The sequence below is a fragment of the Anolis sagrei genome, chromosome 8 (assembly GCF_037176765.1).
Source record: "Anolis sagrei isolate rAnoSag1 chromosome 8, rAnoSag1.mat, whole genome shotgun sequence".
In the NCBI taxonomy this organism is placed as follows: Eukaryota; Metazoa; Chordata; class Lepidosauria; order Squamata; family Dactyloidae; genus Anolis; species Anolis sagrei.
The window spans coordinates 26,550,813-26,565,864 of record NC_090028.1 but is presented as its reverse complement, the minus strand read 5'-3'; the positions used below and the strand labels follow the sequence as shown (position 1 = coordinate 26,565,864).

The 15,052-nt window shown below is 40.0% G+C and overlaps 1 protein-coding gene across 3 annotated transcripts in view; it reads right to left on the bottom strand.

Annotated features, from left to right (window-relative positions):
• Positions 1-15,052, bottom strand: part of ZC3H18 (zinc finger CCCH-type containing 18) — a 99,335-nt gene that overhangs the window by 65,720 nt on the left and 18,563 nt on the right. For all 3 annotated transcript variants that reach the window (XM_060787918.2, XM_060787917.2, XM_067471061.1), the window contains exons 6-9: positions 12,175-12,332; positions 8,330-8,362; positions 6,890-7,016; positions 4,796-5,070 (exon numbers count right to left, since the gene is read on the bottom strand). In XM_060787918.2, the coding sequence (XP_060643901.2) occupies positions 4,796-5,070; positions 6,890-7,016; positions 8,330-8,362; positions 12,175-12,332 (593 nt within the window). The remainder of the gene's footprint in view (positions 1-4,795; positions 5,071-6,889; positions 7,017-8,329; positions 8,363-12,174; positions 12,333-15,052) is intronic.

Sequence of the window (15,052 nt, the reverse complement as noted above, 5' to 3'; positions counted from 1 at the left end):
TGTACACACAAGTACTCTGGTTTCTTTTTGTTCATGTTTTATGATTCCTTGTTTTGAGGACTGTTCCTAAATCTCATGTTTTGGATTTCTTTTGTATTCCTGATTTTGTATTCCTGACTTTTGATGTTACTCCTGTACTCTGATTTCTGTGGATCATTCCTGATATCCAGGCTTTGGTTTTTTGTCCTATTTTGCTGAATTGCTTCTCGTACATGTTCTTCAATAACCGTTTTGCTATTTTACCTTGGACTCGAGTGTGTGTTTAGTACAGAGGTGGTTCTCAGCCTTGTAGTTCAACACTTCCCCAGCTGTTATATGAGGAGCTGTTTGGGCACATGATAGCATCCATTGATTCTTGAAGGCAAGCCAGAAGAGAAACTAGAGGGCAAGGGCTTTAGAGAGGCGTTGTTGGAGGGATTCCTTATTATGGCCATTTCTGACATGTTCTGATAGTAGGCTGCATAGAAAAAAGGGCAGGAGCAGCTGGCTGAGATTAAGTAATAACGTCTTACAATTATGGAATCCAAGAGAGTCTTCCATCATTAGACTTCTTACACTGACTCACTTCCACAACAGAAAACCCTCTTGCGTATTGGAGGAGGATGCAAAATGAGACATCCTTGCATTATTTGAAAAAAGGTGACAATTTTCTTATATTGAATACTGGAAATAAGAGTATCGTAAATGTTCACATGATTACTACCATGCGTCTATATCCCAACAATGGTATAAATTTCCCCAAAAAAGGACAATTACATTCTTTTTTTGTGCTGATTTAGTATATTTTGTTTAAATCTTACATTGGAAATGTTATGTGTAAGATTTATTTTTTTAAAAACTGCTCATTGTAGAAAGGGAGTAACACAGAATTCCTTTCTTGTTGCTGGGTGCTTTCCATAATGGTAACAGATACTCCCTTTATTGTGGCATCAGTTGTTTCTGACTTATGGTGACCAGAATGAAAACTTTTTTTTGCAAGATTTGTTCCGATGAATCCTACTTTTGCCTTGAATGTGACTTGTCCAAAGTCACCCAATGGGCTTCCATGGCTGATCAGGGCTTGGTCTCGAAAGTCATAGTTAATACACAAGAACTATACTAGTGTTTCTCAACCTAGGGGTCAGTACGTCTGGGGGGGTCGCAAGGGGGTGTCAGAGGGGTTGCCAAAGACCATTAGAAAACACAGAACTTTCTGTTGGCCACGGGGGTTCTGTGTGGGAAGTTTGGCCCAATTCTATCATTGGTGCGGCTCAGAATTCACTTTGATTGTAGGTGAACTATAAATCCAAGCAATTACAGCTCCCAAATGTCAGGCTCTGTTTTCCCCAAACTCCACCACATTTGGGCATATTGAGTCTCCATGCCAAGTTTGGTCCAGATCCATCATTGTTTGAGTCCACAATGCTCTCTGGATGTAGGTGAACTACAAATCCAAAACTCAAGGTCAATGCCCACTAAACCCTTCCAGTATTTTCTGTTCGTCATGGGAGTTCTGTGTGCCAAGTTTGGTTCAATTCCATCGTTGGTGGAGTTCAGAATGCTCTTTGATTGTAGGTGAACTATAAATCCCAGCAACTACAACTCCCAAATGACAAAATCAATATTTTTAGTGATGGTCATTCCCCCAACCCCACCAGTATTCAAATTGGGTCGAAGAGGGTATTGTGCCAAAATTGGTCCAGTGAATGAAAATACATCCTGCATATCAAATATTTACATGACGATTCACAACAGTAGCAAAACTACAGTTATGAAGTAGCAACAAAAATAATTTTAAGGTTGGGGGCCACCACAACAGGTGGAACTGTATTAAGGGGTTAGGAAAGTTGAGAAATACTGAACTATACCATACTGTCTCCCTTTTAGTTTGGCCAAGATAGACTAGAACCGAAACAATAGGCACATTCTATAATCAAAGATAAACACAAAAAGAAAGCTGTATAAATCATGTCTTGTGTCAACAGTTGGACTTTCTTTCGATGAGGTGTAACTGTACTGCTTTCAGCTTCATTTAGTCACTCTTAACTACCAGTCAGAAAAAAAAATCTGACCCAGTATTTTGACCTGAATAGTCAGTTTCATTCAAAGGATGGATGTGAGCTTGTGAGTGCAAACTTGCTGCGTTTTGCCATGACTACTTGTACTTGTGACTGATTGAGAAACAAGAGATTTTGTGGAATACCGATGAATGCAACAGTGCATTGTTAGTCTATCATCACTCTTAGCGCCAGGGTTTGCCAATGCTTGCTTCCTCAGAGGAATAATTAGAGCTGTATACCCTGTATTTATCCAATATAACTTGACAATTATGAATGAACTCACAGACAAAGACAGCGCAGAAATTTTTCCATGAAAAAATATGGTACTGAAAGTTTTCCATCTCATGAGGAACACTTTGGGGGAAAAAATCTGGGTTTCCCCCATTGAAAGCAAGTCTTTCACTTTCTTTCTCACAGTATCTCAATTGATTACATAGCTGTGATACCAAAACCAACTCAAGTCCCAACTGAAATCAGCACCAGGTTTACTCAGGTTGCAAAATTCACCAGAATTTCTCGGAAAGAAGTGGAATGGCAGAGCAAAAGGGAAGCACAAATAAAGGAGGGGTTAATTGGCCCCTAGATTTTGCAAGGAAGGAATAGGAAAGTTGGAGGGAGAGGGCCAAGAGGACAGAAGACAGTCATTTGTGCTATTCGCTGGCAATCTTTCAAACCGTTTGCAGTAAATTAAGACACCAATTTATATAAAAACCAAAACAAGAGTGTAAAAAATTGGGAGCCATTTATAAAACTCCCCAAGCTACTAGCTGGACTTTTGGAAGCAATGTTCAATGTGAAGGAAAGATCAATCCTATTAATATGAGACACAGTATAAAAAAATCTATGCTGACGATCATGCCATCACCGCTCAAAGCAGGGAGCTTTGAAATGGTTGAACAGAAGTTCTCCAAAGCTTTAGGTGTTCTTACTGCCTATTACAGTGAGAACTGATACATAATTAAGAACAGACAAGCATCTTGGGCTCTGAGGATGACCTGGGAAGGAATCCCACTGGAGCATTGCAACACACTCAAATACCTGGGAGTGACCCTGTAACCATGCTCTGACTGACAAGAAGAACGGCTTGAATATCAAGCAAAAAGTGGCTGCTAGAAATAATATCATACGAAAGCTGACTGGCACAACCTGGGGATCACAACCAGACACAGTGAAGACATCTGCCCTTATGCTTTGCTACTCTGCTGCTGAATACACATGCCCAGTGTGGAAAACGTCTCACCACATTGAAACAGTGGATGTGGCTCTTAATGAGACATGCTGCATTACAGGACGACTACACCCAGCACCACTGTAGAAATTATGTTTTTATGATGTCGGCATCCTATGATGCTTTTGTGAGGTCGCCCTGAGTCCCCCCTCAGGGGTGAGAAGGGCGGGGCAAAAATATAGGAAATACATAAATAAATTGCACCACCTGACATCTGTTGGGAAGTAGCAGCTGATAATGGAAGGACTAAGATAGTGACATCTGGTCCATCCTCTGTTCAGATATCACCCTGCATGCCAATGCCTTAAATCATGAAAAAGCTTCCTAAGATCTACAGAGATACTCGCAAGAACACTTCAGCAAGTGAGAGTCCAAAAGTGTCAGGCTAAAACCTGGAAACTCAACTTGTGGCTGAGACCTGATGAGAGACTCCCTCCTGGGCACACAGAAGACTGGACAATCTGGAAGGTCCTGAACAGGCCACTCTCTGGCACCACAAGATGCAGAGCCAATCTTCAGAAATGGGGCTACAAAGTGGAGTCTATGACATGGCAAGTGAGGAGAAGAGCAAATCACAGACCACCTACTACAATGCAACCTGAGCCCTGCCACATACACAACGGAGAACCTTCTCACAACAACACCAGAGGTTCTCCAAATGGCCAGCTTCTGGTCACAGGACATTTAGCATAATGCCAAGTTCTTTTTTTAAAACCCTGTTTGTGCTTTTAAATGCATTTTAACTTGCTTCTGACACAATAAATAAATAAGCATAAAAAACAATAATTCTTTATAAACCTATTAATGCAACAACTCTCTTGAGGTCTCATTTTGACTTCATGGAGGAATGCTGTACTAGGTCTCTTCAACCTGTGGCTCTATGCGTGTTTGGGCTTCCAACTCCCAGAAGCCTTACCAGATTGTTTAATAGTCAGGAAGTCTGGGACCTGAAGTTCAAAAAACTGGAGGGCCACAAGTTGAAGACGTCTGAACCATTACTTCCTGCCCATATTTCAGGGCTTTTTGCAATGCAAAGTTCATAGAATCCTAGAGGTGAAAGGAACCCCCCAAGGTTCATTCAGTTCAGATTTCTACCATGCGAGACACACAATCAAAGCCAGCCACTGCTTCAAATCCTGCGGAGAAGTAGACTACACCAAGTTCTCAAGGAAAGGCTTGAACCAACCACATGACTTGTATTTCTTGGGTTACATGTGAGCCAATAATACTGTTGTTCAACGTCTGTTGATCTCCCCAGGACGTAAATTGAGATGCAACTCTACTCTGAATCCTGTTGTATCAATCCATGCCTTTACGACAGGTATGGGCAAACTTCAACCCTCCAGGTGTTTTGGACTTCAACTCCCACAATTGTATTACATTATAGGAGTTGAAGTCCAAAACACCCTAGAGGGACAAATTTTTAGCCACACCTGCTTTACGAAGTATGAATTGCCAGAAAGACCAGCCTTCAAGGGTTGGCAAAACCGTCTATCTACATCGCAAAACAGAAAGCGAAGCTTCCTACCTTGGTGGCTGGGGTGACCGGGCTTTTGGCTTCTCCTTCTCCTTGTCCCGCTCTTTATCCCGGTCCCGCTCTCGATGCTGGCGGTCCTTGTCGTCCCTCTTGATGCGCTCCCGCTCCCGTTCCCACTCTTCTTTCCTCCGCTGGCGCTCTTTGTCACGCTCGCGCTCCCGTTCGCGCTCCCGCTCTCTCTGACGCCGCTCACGCTCCCGTTCTCTCTCCCGCTCACGCTCCCGTTCGCGCTGCCGGGTCTCCCTCTCCCGTTCTCTTTCCCTTTCCTTATGGAACGGCAACAACAACAAAAATGAATATGTTAAAATTTATTGCCGAAGGCTTTCATGGCTGGAATCACTTGGTTGTTGTATGTTTTTTTGGGCTATATGGCCATGTTCTAAAGGCATTCTCTCCTGACGTTTCGCCTGCATCTATGGCAAGCATCCTCAGAGGTTGTGAGGATGCTTGCCATAGATGCAGGCGAAACGTCAGGAGAGAATGCCTCTAGAACATGGCCATATAGCCCAAAAAAACTTAAAACAACCCATGTTATAATGTTTTCTTGTACCAGGGGTATATATACTATTGGCTTTCTTTATTAATTAATTAGCGGCTGAGCATAAAGAAGCATCAACAGTTGCATATATAAAGCAATTAGGAACATGAGGAACCCTGAGGATTTGCACACTGAAGACAAAAATAGATAGAGCAAAAATAAATTCAGAATTGGATAGGAGCAGCAAATTGGATCCAAAGTTAGACTATAAGACAAAATATAGATGGAGGGAGAGAACTGGGGAAGAGGACAGTCCAGTTGAGAAGGTGATTAGGAAACATCTGAGAGATAAGAAAAAAGTGTCAGGAGATTTGTATGAACAAATTAGAATGGTAAAAGAACAAATAATAGAGGGACTATTTCAAACATTGAGAATGGATATGGAAATTTAGAGGTAAGACATTCAAAGGGAAATCTATATCAATAAAAATGTAATGTTCGTTTGTGGGATTAGCATAACTCTAAAACCACTGGACGAATTGACACCAAATTTGGACAGCATACACCTAACAGCCCAATGTATCTCCTTCAATAAAAAAAATGATTTTGTCTTTTGGGAGTTGTAGTTGCTGAGATTTATAGTTCACCTACAATCAAATAGCATGATAGAATTGAACCAAATGGGGCACACAGGACTCTCATGACCAACAGAAAACACCAGAAGGGTTTGGTAAGCATTGAACTCGAGTTTGGGAGTTGTAGTTCACCTACATCCAGAGAGCACCATGGACTCAAACAATGATGGATCTGGACCTGGACCAAACTTGGCACAAATATTCCATATGCCCAAGTATGAACACAGATGGAGTTTGGGGGAACTAGACCTTGACATTTGGGAGTTGTAGTTACTGGGATTTATAGTTCACCTACAATCAAAGAGCATTCTGAACCCCACCAATGACACAATTGGGCCAAACTTCCTACACAGAACTCCCATGACCAACAGAAAATACTTAAGGCCATCCAGTCCAACTTCCTTCACCAGGGCAAGAAAACGTAATCAAAGCCCCCCTGACAAAGAGCCATCCAGCCATAGCTATAGATAGATATGATTCTCACACACAGATATAGTATGATGGATATGAAAGGGACCCCTAAAAAAGGACAATATGTTGCATGTTCCAGAGTAGGCAAACAGACAATCTCCACATCCACACTGACAAAGAAACAACAAGAAACACTGTTTACTCACAACGCATAAAGAAATTACATATATTAGAAACCAACGCTTTCTCATTACTTTATTTTCCAGATCATTATTAACTTTCTTGACTCTCTACTTTTTTATCCAGCAATAATTTTTTTTTTACATTTTTGAATCTTACCGAAGTATCCTGCATATTTCTCTCTCCTGTTTCCTATCATAAAGTCATATATAGCACTAGTGATACAGCACTCTACTCTGCTACAGATACCAAATATTCCGACATTAGCCACATATCAAATGGTGGGGCTGTCAAATATGCCAGAACCAAAGTGGAAAACTAAAGCAGGACGAGCATTTTGAGTCCACAAAAAAAGGCATTCCAGGCGGACGCAGCACTTACCTTGCTTAACCTGTAGTTACGGTATGGATCTGGGTCTGTGTATTGGACCCTGAAGTTCTCATATTGCCCACCACGCCAAAATCGTTCTATTTCATAATCGTAGTAAGGATCCGCGTAAGGATCAGACCTGGAGAGGAATCAAAAGAAGGGGCATGTTTAAATTAAAGCTGTGCCAGCCCCATTTCCTAATCAGGAATGCAAATTTATAATACCGAATTATTATAAACAGTCTCCTACTGATATCTGTCCAACGCAGAGCTAGACACTTAGAACAGGGAATCAAAGGATTGAGGCAAGGCAACACCTCGGGGCTAGAACGGCCCAGCAGGAAGTGCCCAGGGGTGGAAGAGGAGCATGGCAATCACAGAAGGAAGGAGGGAGAACACTTCCGCTGATGTCTCTTTCCCCCCTTTCCTCCCTCTTCCTCCTCCTTGTCTTGCCTTTTTCACTTAATGGGAATCAAGAGAGAGTTGTGGAGCGCGCTCCTTTAATTGAAGGGGAAATGCTGGAGGAAAGGGGGGTGGGGTGTCGGATAAGATGGAATGTCGGATAAGCGAATGTCAGATAAGCGAGACTCTACTGCAAACTTTTAAAACAGAGGGCCAGGTCACAGTCCCTCAAACTGCTGGAGGGCTGGATTATAATTTGAAAAAATCTTGAATGAATTCCCATGCACACTGCACACATCTTATTTGTAGTGGGAAAAACACTTTAAAACAATACAATAATTAAAATAAAGAACAATTTTAACAAATATAATTTTATTAGTACTTCAATGAGAAGTGTGTGCCTGCTTTTGGCTGATGAGATAGGATTGTTGTTGTTGTGTGCTTTCAAGTCGTTTCAGACTTAGGTTGACTCTGAGCGAGGGCCGGGTAAATGACCTTGGAGGGCCGTATTCGGCCCCCAGGTCATAACTTGAGGACCCCTGCTCTACTGTATGTAAATCCCGCCATAGGTTTGCTCTAGTTGCAGCTATCAATGCAACCTGTTCTTCCAGTTATCGGACTGAATGGGTCTGAAAGCACCTGGGGACCAAAAAGGCTTTAGCACCACCTTGTGGAAATGTTTCAAGCAAATGCACACCATGCACTGTATATACCTAGATCAGGTATGGGCAAACTTGGACCCTCCTAGTGTTTTGGACTTCAATTCCCGCATAACAGCCTACCAGCTGTTAGGAATTGTGGGAGTTGAAGTCCATAACACCTGGAGGGCCCAAGTTTGCCCAGGCCTGACGTAGATGCATTTCTTAGAAGCAGGATGGTTATGATAAAAACTTTGCAAGATATTCTAACACCAGGAAGAACTGGTCAACTGGAAGCCCCGTCTTATGCAACAAGGCTGGCATTGATCTAAAAATTCCTAAGAATCGCAAGGGATCAAAATGAAAGCAAAATGGCCCAGCTGTAAACACAACAGAGATTAGAGACTGCTTACCCAAAGTTGGCGTTGTCTTTGATGTCCACCTCACTGGTGTTTTTTTTTTTTTTTAACAAGAAAGAAGGGGAAGAAAGAGGAGATTTATGAATTGGTCAGCTGTCTCCACACATCACCACGTTTAATCTCAAAGCAAGCGGAAATCTGTTCTAAAAATTGAACCCAATGGGGAAGGGAAGTGGTGGGAAATTCTGAGAAATTGAATGCTGAGAAATTTCCCTGGTCTGGTGATATCTCGCTTGGTACTAATCAAGCTCCTGAATCACTCAATATATATTTTCCATTTTCCTTTTCAGTTTTGTTGTGTATTATACCATAAACCTGTTTGTTATTGATTATATACATATACATACATATATATACATGTAATGTTAGTTTGTGGGATTAATATTTCCAGAGTAGGAGAAAGAACTCTTGTCTGTTGGAAGTAGGAGTGAATGTTGCAAATGGCCACCTTGATTAGCATTTAATGGCCTAGCAGTTTCAAGGTGTGGCTTCTTACTGCCTGGGGGAATCATTTGTTGAGAGGCGATTAGCTGGCCCTGATTGTTTCGGCATGATATACTGGACAAGTATACACAGGGACCACCAAACAGGAATCAAGGAACATGAAAGGCACTGCAGACTACTTCAGCCTGAGACATCAGCCATAGCAGAGCACCTGAGGAACCAACCTGGACACAGCTTATTATTTGAGAACGCAGAAATGCTGTACGACTCTGAAAAGCACCATGTCAGAATACAGAGAAGTCATTGCAATCCACAAGCATGTGGACAATTTCAACAAAAAGGACAAAAAGGACACAAAATCTGGCTACCAGTATTAAAAACTCTAAAATCTTAACATTAAATAAAGAAAAACACTCAAAAACCGGGGAACTCCAGACAAGAAACAATCAGGGACAGCTAATCACCTCTCAACAAAGGATTCTCCCAGGCAGTAAGAAGCCAGACCTTGAAACTGTTGGGCCATTAAATGCTAATCAAGGTGGTCAATTGAAATATTCACACTTGCCTCCAACAGACAAGAGTTCTTCTCCCACCCTGGACATTATTCCACAGATATAGAAATCCCACTTGCCTAGTTTCCAACAGATCTCACAACCTTGGAGGATGAACTTGAACTCCAAAGCTTATCCCAAAGCTAACCCGGCAAACCGTAACCCCTTTCCAATCTAGTTTTCCAGATTTTCTAGTCACTGCCTGTTTGAAGAGCATTTTTAACAGCCACTGGCAGCATAAGCTTGAATTAGCACACACATACATATATATGTGTGTGCATGTATACACAAACACACGTATACACACACGTATAAGCCTAGTTTTTCAGCCCTTTTTTAGAATGAAAAAGTCTCCCTTGGATTATACTCAAGTCAAAGTTATTTCTTATTTTACACTGTTATTATTATCATGATTGTTATTATTACATGTATTATTCTACTCTATTATTATTATTATATTTATCATTTTACTCTATTATTATTACATGTATTTGTTTTACTTTATTATTGTTATTATTATTACATTTATTATTTTACTCTATTATTACTGTTATTATTACAATTCCATTATTTTACTCTATCGTTATTATTATTATTATTACATTTATTATTTTACTCTTTCTATGATTATTGGAAGGATACATAAGGACATTTACATTGAAAAAGGTTAGAATAATGGTTTAATCAGAGCTGGGCAGTCTTATCTTTAATAACTGTTTTATGCAAAAACATTTAACCTACTGATGCTTCAATTAATGTAATTTTATTGGTGTCTATTTTTATTTTAAAATTTACCAGCAGTTGCTGCATTTGCCACCTCTGGCTTATACTTGATCAATCCATTTTCCCAGTTTTTTGTGGTAAAATTAGATGCCTCAGCTTATATTCAGGTCAGCTTATACTCAAGTATATACAGTATATTTATTTTATGACATTTATATCCCGCCCTTCTCAGCCCGAAGGGGACTCAGTGCGACTTACAAGTTATATGTACATACAATCTATTGCATTATTAGCATAATACAATATTAGTACTATAGTAATATATAGTATTGTACTATGCCTCTATACTGCAATATTATTAATAATATTACACGCAATATATAATTATTATATTGTATTATTAGTAGTATATTGTATTACAATATTATAATCAATATTATATGTATATACAATATACTATATTATTAGCATAGTACAATATTAGTATTATATATTACTATATTATATTATACCACTATAATGCAATTATTAGTAATATTATATATAATATATAATATACAATTATTATATTGTATTAGTATTATATTATATTGTAATACTATCAATTTTATGTATATACAATATACTATATTAGCATAGTACAATATTAGTTTTATATATTACTCTATTTTACTATACCACTATAATGAAATATTATTAGCAATATTACATATAATATATAATATTCAATTGTTATATTGTTATATTGTATTATTAGTATTACATTGTGTTACATTATAATATTATTATCAATATTATATATATATACAGTATATTACATTATATATTACAATAATACTAATATTGTACTATGCTAATAATATTTGTTGTTCATTCATTCAGTCGTCTCAGACTCTTTGTGACCTCATGGACCAGCCCACGCTAGAGCTCCCTGTCGGCCGTCACCACTCCCAGCTCCTTCAAGGTCAGTCCAGTCACTTAAAGGATGCCGTCCATCCATCTTGCCCTTGGTCGGCCCCTCTTCCTTTTGCCTTCCACTTTCTCCAGCATAATTGTCTTCTCTAGGCTTTGCTGTCTCCTAATAATATAGTATATTGTATATATACATATTCAGGCCCGTAGCCAGGCTTTTGTTTCGGGGGGGGGGGGGGAGGGGGGGTTTGAGTCTGAGTGAAAAAGGGTCCACCCTAGCAAACCTTTTGTATCGTTACCCCAATACCCCCATACATATGGGATATATTGGGCATGGTTATCAGATCATGATATGAATGAACATAACAGTTTAAATAATGTACCAGTAAGGCCTTCTCGTGGACCACCATGAGAATTTCGGGGGGGGGGAGGGGTGAAGCCCCCCAAGCTCCCCCCCCCCCCCAGGCTACATGCCTGTACATACTGATAGTATTATAATGTAATACAATATAATAATTGTATATTATTAGCACAGCACAATATTAGTATTATATATTACTATACTGTTGCTGGGGGAGGAGCTCCCACCTGATGTGTACACTAATGCAAGCTTCTGTTGTCAGCTCATATCCACATACATCACACACACGCGCACCATTTGGGGTTCTCCTAACAGCTTCTTGCCAAATTCTGGGCAAAACTGAGGTCGCAAGAGGAAGGCATAGTCCTGCCCAAAGGTCATTCTGAATAGTACATAAATCTCTTTGATTTATTCGCTCAGGGCTCCCCAATCACTCAAGGCACTCCCCACACTAACTAGATCAAAGCCTGTGATCTATTGATCCCTTGGGGTGACTCATGGAGGCTGTGATCTGCTGCCATGCCAACCAACTGTATATCCCAGCCCACACACAGCTGCCAGATCGCTATAGATTATCTAACCTACTTTTTAAAGAGTGGGGTATAATTTGCCAATACCTACTGAGCATTAGAAAGCAAGAAGCCAGGATTTATCAACAGGACTGGGCACCAAGTGGGTATGGGTACTGTGGGTATTGAGTGTAACAACTGCTTTCTGGGTAAGCCAACACTGCCAGCTAGTGGTTGGTCGTATACCTGGCAGGATAAAGCTTGGACCACTACTAAGCAGGAAGTCAGTTCTTTTGTTGTTCTGCGTTAAGGAACTACATGATTTGAACTGTGCCTTACGTTGAGTCTCGGACTTCGCGAGTGATGCGGTAATTCCAGTCCCGGAAAAATTCATTCTCTTTGTCGAACTCCCGCTCGTCCTCTCCGATGGTGACAGTGAACCGTTTCTCTTCAAAGTCAGGCTCTTGCTCTTTCCGCATCGTGGCCTTTTTCAACACCTAGGAGGGTCAAAGTGCTTTTTAAACTGTGGGTCTCAACCCCAAACATGGTCCCCTTAGTTCAATGTTGGGGTGCTGAAACAACTGACAACAGTGAAAGTTTTGCGAATGTCACCTAACAGCTATCGTATATACTCGAGCATAAGTCTAATTTTCAGCCCTTTTTTTAAGGCTGCAAAAGTTTCCCTCGGCTCATACTTGATTCAAAGTTATTTATTATTTTACTCTGTTTTTATATTATTAATATTAATATTAATATATTCATCATTTTACTCTATTTATTATTATTATTATGTTACTGACACAAAAACACAGTATGGCACAGCAAACAAGATCTATATGCTGGATTTCGTATCAAACAATCACAAGTCGAACACTACACAAGCGTCTAGGATTGTGTGATGTATTTTCCAATGATGTGCGCAGATCCAAGTAAGGATTATAATTATAATATTTGAAACACAGCAAGATGAGTCCACAGCAGACAAGATCACTCTGCTGGCTGTTCTATTGGATCACACGTCGAACACTTCCCAAACGTCTAAGATGATGTGATGTATCGGTGAATAATGTGTGCAAATCCCAGTAAGGTGGCCTTCTGCAGGTGGCAGATGGTAATTTAGTCAGCTCTGTTTGTGTTTAAGTGCAAGCCAAGGTCTTTAGGCACTGCACCCATTACCTTGACTGGCTTGTGCCAGAGTCTTTGCAGTTTGATCTTTAAATCCTCATATTGTGTCAGCTTTTCCATAATTATTATATTATTATTACATTTACATTAATTTAGATAAAAGGTTTTCCTCTGACATTAAGTCCAAACGTGTCCAACACTGGGGGTTGGTGCACACCTCTATTTCAAAGCAGAAGAGCCGGTATTGTCCGTAGACACTTCCAAGGTCATGTGGCCACTGGCATGACTGCATAGAGCGTCATTACCTTTCCGCCAAAGCAGTACCTATTGATCTACTCACATCTGCATGTTTTCGAACTGACAGGTTGGCAAAAGCTGGGGCTAACAGCGGAAGCTCACGCCGCCGCTCTTCGGATTTGAACCTGCGACCTTTCGGTCAGCAAATTCAGCAGCTCAGAGGTTTATTATTTTACTCTATTATTATTACACTTACATTATTTCACTCTATTATTAGTATTTTTATTACATTTATTATCTTACTCTATTATTATATTTATTATTTTACTTTATTATTCTACATTATTTTACTCTATTATTATTACATTTATTATTTTACTCTATTATTATATTACATGTATCATTTTACTCTATTATTACTGTTATTATTACATTTCCGTTATTGTACTCTATATTACTCTTTTTATTACATTTATTATTTTACTCTATTATTATGGGAAGGATATGTAAGCACATTTACATTGAACAAGGTGAGAATAATGGTTTAAACAGAGTTGGATGGCCTTATCTTAAATTACAGTTTTATGTAAACATTAAAAACGTTTACCCTACTGATGCCTCAATTAATGTAATTGTATTGGTACCTATTTTTATTTTTAACTTTACCAGTAGCAGCTGCATTTCCCACCCTCAGCTTATACTCGAGTCAATACGTTTCCCCAGTTTCCTGTAGTAAAATTAGGTTCCTCAGCTTATATTTGGGTTGGCTTATACTTGAGTATTTATGATACTGAAACATTTACATGAATCTGTTGTGCAGTGTTTGTAGTGGACTCTGCAGAAGATGTTTCACCTGCTCCACAAAAAGAAAAATCAGCCTGTTTAGCAAGCCTTGCAAATGTTGATTTGTTATCAGTAAATGTTTGATTTTTACACCTATCTATATTAACGGCGCTCCATGCAGTCATGCCGGCCACATGACCTTGGAGGTGTCTACGGACAACGCTGGCTCTTTGGCTTAGAAATGGAGATGAGCACCACGCCCCAGAGTCAGACATGACTGGACTTAATGTCAGGGGGACTACCTTTACCTACCTATATTAAACCTAAATTCACTTAATTGTGAGTGTTTAGTGCTGTTTGTGTTTAATTCTGTTTTAATATTTGTATATTTGTAATTGTGTACCAATGTTTTAATATTAAGCTGCTTTGTGTCCTCTTTGGACAGATAAAGCGGGGTAAGTAATGATAAAGGCTTCCCCTGACATTAAGTCTAGTTGTGTCCGACTCTGGGAGGTGGTGCTTATCTCCATTTCTAAGCTGAAGAGCTGGCATTGTCCATAGACATCTCCAAGGTCTTGTGGCCAGGAGGACTGCATGGAGTGCCGTTACCTTCCCACAGAAGTGGTAGCTATTGATCTACTCACACTTGCATGTTTTTGAACTGTTAGGTTGGCAAAAGATGGGGCTAACAGAGGGAGATCACCTTACTCCCCGGATTCAAGCCGCCGACCTATTGGTCAGCAAGTTCAGGAGCTCAGTGGTTTAACCCGCTGCACCACCTTGGCTTTTGGAGAAATGATGGGACTTTGTCAGCTAAGCAAATATTTAAACATGGTTTCCTAGGGTAAATTGTTCTAAACCAGTAGTTCCCAAACTTATTTGGCCTACCCCACGGAAATCAATTTTTCTAAATCTTCTCTTCTTTCTTTTATGCTTTCAACACCCCCTTACAGTTATTCATTTTCCCCAAATGCACCTGTGGCCATTACTGCCCCGCCCCCCGGATTGCTGCAGTGCCCACCAGGGGCAGTAACACCCACTTTGGGAATCACTGTTCTAAACCAAAGAGGGA